Raw genomic sequence first — 6,532 nt, 5'->3', positions numbered from 1 at the left:
CCCAGCCAAAACTGGGGAATATCCAAGTGTTTTTCCTAATTTTCAAAACCGCGCGTGTTGCGAAAAATATTTGAAGATACACGATCTAATCCAGTTAGGGGTAGAAATACTCTGAGTCGCTTCATGTTACTTAACCAGATAAGCGCCATCCCGATGAGCCATGTGGCTCGTATGCAGACGTTATACCATATAACAGTTTATTATTAAATTCTCAGCCTCGGATAATGCAACTCTAGCTTTCTGATTGGTTCACTGGATCTCGGTTACCAGTCATTATACGTGCGTTTGACCTTAAATGGAAATGAATGCGGCAAATGTCGCTCGGCATTAACTTTTTCGCGGGAAGCCAAGTTTCGTCGACAAAAAATGGATGAAAAAAAGCAGATTCGGTGAGCTATCTACAGAAGAAATACGGGAAATTATGGACAGTGTCGTCCCAGTAACAACAAAAAAGCCACAAAGTTCGAGATTAGCTTATTTAACGGTACGTATACGTTAAGTTTCCCTTAAAAGTTACAAAATTAAATATGACCGCCGAGATTTTACGCGTTCATGAAGATTATGTAACAAAAACAACGTTTACCTCAACAGAATGGCTTGCTAGTCCTGGTGGCACTTAATTTTCGAAACCGATATAAGAAATGTCAAAAGAAGAACTGAATATTTGTTTGAAGTGTTTTTACACGTCTGCGAGGAAGAAAGATGGCACGTATTGCAAGTTCAATCAATTAGAGCCGCCATTGATCATTTCCTTCGCCTGCCGCCACTCAACAAACCGTTTTTCACTATCTCTGACCAGGCAAATAAATTATTAGAACATTTGTAAAAGGCCTCAGGAAAACAGACATCATTGCCGGCGTAGTCCATAAGAAACCAATTTCCAGTGAGCAGATGAGGAAACTGTTCGACTTAAGCCAGCTCAGATCGGCCGAGAGCAAAAATCCCGCACAGCTACAGAGGACAACCTAGTTCAGTTTATCTCGGTCTCTTTTTTGGTCGACGAGGACGAGAGAATCAACGACAGCTAGCGCCAACAATTCCGATATCCTTGCGAAAAACACCTCAAGGAGTTGAGTGTTTTGAGCTGAATCGAAGTAAGCCCGGTTCTTTACCAGCCACGAAAAACCATCAGGGTGGCCTCGGAGATCCTGAAGATGAATCTGACGCTAAGATAGTTTCTGTCCCTGACTCTGAATCTGGCCAACAATGAGCTCCACACATACAGCTCGAAATGTCAAGGCTTTCAAAGCAAGGGAATCCTGAAAGAGATCCTGTCGAGAATAATTTTGGCACGTCTGTGTCACATGGCGATCAAAGTTTTCCGCAGCATTATTACAATGGCAGTGTGCAAGTGCACAATTATTCGGCTCTTCTCCATAACGCGAATTTGAACGCTTTTCAAACTATCTGACCAAGGTTACATCTCCTTCATTTGATAGACGTTCCTTGAATTCTACTTGATTGTAATTTCATTCAGCAAATTCGCTTGGTTCGCTTTCAACTAATTTTACAAACGGCGCGCTTGTCATGGGATTTCCCACTTGTTGTTGTTTTTGCCACATCGACTTCCGGTCGCTTTGTAAAACTAAAATCCAATAAAATTAAGCTATAATTTCCAAGTATACAAACGCACTGAATTTAATAAAACAATTTTTCCATTCGCGCTTGTTGGATATGAGATTGGTCATAGCCAACGCGCGCTCATGGGATAATTGTTAATTATCCATCAAATATTTTCGCTTGCGCGCGATTGATCCAAACGCGTCACGTGACTGAATATTCCCCAGCGGAAGTGCGGAATATCTGAGTGATATTTAACAATTATTCGCCGAAGGCGAGGTGAACATTGGTGAATATTTACCGAGACGAAGTCGAGGTGAATATTTATTAACGTTCCCCGAGCCTGAGGCGAATAATTGTTTTAGTATAATTTTCAGAGGTGAAACACAGAAAAACGACTAAAACAGACTGTTAGTTTGCATACACGCATGGAGCCGTAGTTTTAATATTAAGCTTAGACATAAGCTTACATCGATTGTGAATCAATTTACACATCAAGTTCGGCAGTAAAACAAACAAGCGAAACACTACGAAAAATAAATTCATCCCGTACCGTTGTTTTATCGCTGTTGACCTCATTCACAGCTGTCATCATCGTCCAAAAATGAGTAGCTTTAGTTTGAAGAAAAATAAACTTCGGTCCATCGATCTGACCTGCTGGTGATCAACGTAACCATTGCGTTGGTGATTCTTAAGGTTGTATATACCCAAAAATATGGCGATGTTTATGAAAAATTCCATTTTTAAAAAATACAAGATTAAAACCCTTGAACACTTGTTAAAAACATTTTGAAACGATCTTGCCGAATTTACCTCTATAGTAAGTGTGAAATTTAAGGAAAGTATACAGTGGTGTTGTTACCGTTTTATAGGGATTGCGTGACATCCGGGAGACTAAGTATGTACAACTTACACCATGTGACCTAGTTGGTTTTCGAAGTCGTCGATCGATTGTAATCGGAGGTTTTATCCTGAGTTTTACTCAGGAGTTTTAGTACTAAAATCGTTGAGTTTCAAGAGTTTTGAGTCAAGTTGATAGTGGAATCAACAAGTGGTATAAGTTTTTTTACGTAGCAATGGCCATAGCAACGGCTGTTTACAATAAGAACATGACCAAAAATATAGATTAGTTTTCACATATATAAACGATACTTTGTAGTAAAGCTGTAAAGAGATGCACGAGTCCATTGGCATAATTACTTGGGAAAAGCTGTGCCTGATTTACCATCACAGGCTCAGTCATTTCCCTTATGAAAAGGAACATTTTCTACAACTACAGAAACTTTTTACAAAATAGAACAACCATTACACCCCCCCCCCCTCCGCCGAGATCGAATCTGCACCTCCCCCCCACAATGTTCGGCTTGTTAAATGCTTAATCCATCCTGTAAGAAACTTTAAGTGCATTTTTCTCAACGGTCTACTTTTGTACCAACTGACTTCACGTCAACATTTCTACTTTGGAAGGTATTTAAGAGAAATTCCCGAGATTTGGGTTAATCAAAGACCAATGGTGTCGTGATGCAATAAACTAAAAAACTCATAACATTTTTTACGTCTATCACGTGACACTAGATAATTTGTTCACTGGGTTTGGCACAAAATAAGGTTATTTCCAAAAAAAGCCTGCGGAAAGCACTGAAAACAAGAGTTAACTGTCAAAACTTTAGTGTATTGCATAGAACGAAACAGAAACTTACAAGATATTCTTGCTTGAAAATCAAATTTTGTTTTGTGAAAGAGCAGGAACTGTTGGCGTCAATACTGTAAAACACTACCTCAAAAGGCTGTGGCTGGTTTCCATAGCAACCATTTTGAGTAAAACTTTCAAAATTTAATTTCTCTTCTTGAGTGCAATGGCACACAATTGATCTTTTTTCACCATATTTAAACTAACGTTTTGGTCCATTTTAGGGTACCATACCACCTTAAATTCCTTCAATACGAGTTCTTGAAAGGATTTTTGGTTCAAGGGCGACAGCAGTCATTTTGAAAATTCTTTATCCTTCCAAATATCCTGGACTTGGAGTGATGTCTACCGAATAAATGAAAATTTGATTCAACAACTGTCCGCCATATTTACTTGCCGAGATGGCAAAGGTGGCGAGCTTAGTAATCAGGCCTCGAAAATGTTATATTCACCGCCTTGAGCGGTGAATATAGCGTCATATAAGGAATCGCTCGACCGATCAGAGTGCTGGAAACTCTTTGTTCAGCTCAGAAATTATACTAATTCCCAATTTTCAAAACCGTGCGTGTTAAAACGTTGCGAAACACATTTGAAGGATAATAAACACAAGAGCCTTCATTTTGCGCGAAAATATGCTCGGATATTTGTCCTTGTCCTTTCTCGAAGCTCACAGTTTTTCCACGAGAGAACAGATAATGTCCGCGGACAAATATCCGAGCATATTTTCGCGCAAAACGGAGGCTATTGTTTATAATTGTATTTAACTAGCTGACGGAAGCTCGCCCCAACGTCCACACATCACAGTCTTATTAGACATGATACATTTATGGCATCAGATCAGTTTGAACAAGCTTGACAATGTACAGATCAAAAACCTGCTTTGTAGATTTACGCATCCTTTATATTATAAGTAAATGTTATTTGCTGCATTATATTCACAACCTTTAAATCAGATGGTTGCATGCTTGCCATATTTACTGTATCTTTTTTCAGAGGTACTTTGGAGCAAACACATCTACAAGTAGGTTGTTTAAGTAAAGTGTTTCAGAACTTTTGACAAACTTTATCGTGAATGTGAGCTTATTTATTATAAAATTCTCAGGCTTATGATTTTTTTCTATTGACCAATAAACGAGCGCTCAACATAAGTGAAAGCGGCTTTGAATACCTGTGTCACGTGTGCTGAATGTAATGTTCAATGCGCTGAGGCAAACTTTGTAGGGTCATGTAGCTTCTCTCGTAAGTTCTCACATGAATGGCTGGATACTCTTTAAGGCAACAATAGAACAAACAACAGAAACAATGCCCCTAGCACCGAAAAAATAACAGCTGCAACAATAATGAAAACAATAGCAGCTTACGAGAGCTGCTACACTTCTGACTTTGTATGACATTCTCTCAGATGAGGATTTGCTTTGGTTTGACTTACGCAAGACTGCTAAGAGGGCTGAAAACAAAGACCAGCCAATTGGAATGCTTTGTTTTTGGTTCGTCATTTGTTTGAATTGTAATCTAAAAGTTATCTATGGTCAAACAGAGCATTGCAGAAAACATCAAAACATGCAGACGTTAGTTAATTTCATTAGCTTGAATTTTACATGGGATCAAGAGAAAGTGAAGGATCAGAGAGTTAACCCCCATACAGGCCTTATTTCCCAGGTAGTCTATCCCAAGATATTTTTTAGACTTAGCCAGTTCTTCTTCGCTCAGAATGTTACCACACGCGTTGTAAACTTAAACGTATTAAACCTTTTCTCACCGCCAAGTTTCTAAAACCACTGGATCCTTCCCCTGCAAAACAAACAAGTTAATTGAAGTGCAAACTAACTGCGGTCTTGTTATATCTGTTGGGGAAAGTCTGAAACACTGATTGGAACTCGTAAAATAATAATTCAAAAAAACCAAACATTATCAACCGCTAAATTACATTAGTAAGAAATTCTTTTCTCGAATTGTTAGTCTCTCAAAAACGTCACCATCTATGTGTGAACGGCATTCATTTTTTGTTAGATACCTGTCCAGCTCAGGTTTTTGAGATGAGGCTTTCGTGAGCCTTTTCCCTGTCTGCATTCATTTGCAATCTAGTTTACCAAGTAAATTTATTGCGAATTTTTTGTAAAGTAACTTCTTAATCTTGACAAAATCTTCGCAAATGCCCGCTTGTATTCACCACTGCAGCCTGCATAGATGAAAATGTTAAGAAAATGGTTCGCATACGCCATCCCCACGGCTGTTCTGATGACCAAGAGGGACACCTTCGGGCCCCCGAGGATTTCCACAATATCAATGACAACGATGGGCATTATCAGAAGGATGAACAATCCAACAACAAGAGATACAGTTTTTGCAGACTTCCTCTGCCTTGCTGCCTGATCAGTTGTCCTTCGGACCCGGGGAGCAGTAGCATCGGTTTCTTCAACGTCGATTTCATTTACTCTTGCAGCTGGCGTTCGGACGCTCAGTTCCTGGATGTGAATTTTCCGAATACTTTTCAAACTCGCTTTGAGAATGAAGGTGTAAAGCGGAACTATGATGCACATTGGTACGATGTAAAGGACGAGATAGAGGGCAGTGATGTAATTTGAGGTCAAAAACAGTGGAAAACGACACAAATTAGCTTGGTAGTTTGTCAGCCCGCCCCAAGCGAACAAAGGAAGGCTGGCAAAGATTGCTAATAAAACCCAGGTGAAAGTGATCACTGTAAAAACAAATTTTGTTGTTATGAAAGAGTAGTAGAGGAATGGCCACCGAACTCCAACAAACCTTTCGACGCTGATAAAAAGAATGGTGAGGTTTGAGCTGCCACCGAAAAGAATGGATAGAGCTATTGAGGCGGGACAGAACAAACGGCGAAAATTACAGTCGGCGTACAACAACTCCGCAATACGACAAGGAATCGCAATTGCACCTTGAAGAAAATCCGACAAAGCTAGGTTACCAAAGAGGAAATTACCCACTGTTCGCAGGTTGTAGTTCATATAGATCGCAGCCAACACGAGGGCATTGCCAAACACTGACAGAATCGAAATCAAAATCAGAATTGTAACAATAATGGCCGTAGGTACATCCGTGGCAGCTGCTGGCTGTTGTGGTAGCAGGGTTTCATTCGACGCCAACAGCTTTTCAAATGAATTATTGCCAGAGTTGTTGGCTTCTTTCATTTTAAAACCACGGAGCAAGAACAAGAATTATGGCCATAAAGTGGAACTTTTTTCATATAAATTAGTTATGCTTGAAAAGCTGAAATTTCCTATCTGCTGTACGTTTTCAGAGCAATTTAAT

The 6,532-nt window shown here is 39.6% G+C and overlaps 1 protein-coding gene across 1 annotated transcript; it reads right to left on the bottom strand.

Annotated features, from left to right (window-relative positions):
- Positions 1-5,243: 5,243 nt before the first annotated feature.
- On the bottom strand, positions 5,244-6,411 carry LOC145480369 (beta-2 adrenergic receptor-like). The gene has a single exon (XM_081458655.1). It carries the CDS (start codon positions 6,409-6,411, stop codon positions 5,350-5,352), a length of 1,062 nt encoding a protein of 353 aa, XP_081314781.1. The 3' UTR covers positions 5,244-5,349.
- Between the last annotated feature and the right edge of the window lie 121 nt (positions 6,412-6,532).

The sequence above is a fragment of the Orbicella franksi genome, chromosome 3 (assembly GCF_964199315.1).
Source record: "Orbicella franksi chromosome 3, jaOrbFran1.1, whole genome shotgun sequence".
Taxonomy (NCBI): Eukaryota; Metazoa; Cnidaria; class Anthozoa; order Scleractinia; family Merulinidae; genus Orbicella; species Orbicella franksi.
The sequence above is the reverse complement of the archived record's forward strand: the minus strand, read 5'-3'. Positions and strand labels throughout refer to the sequence as shown.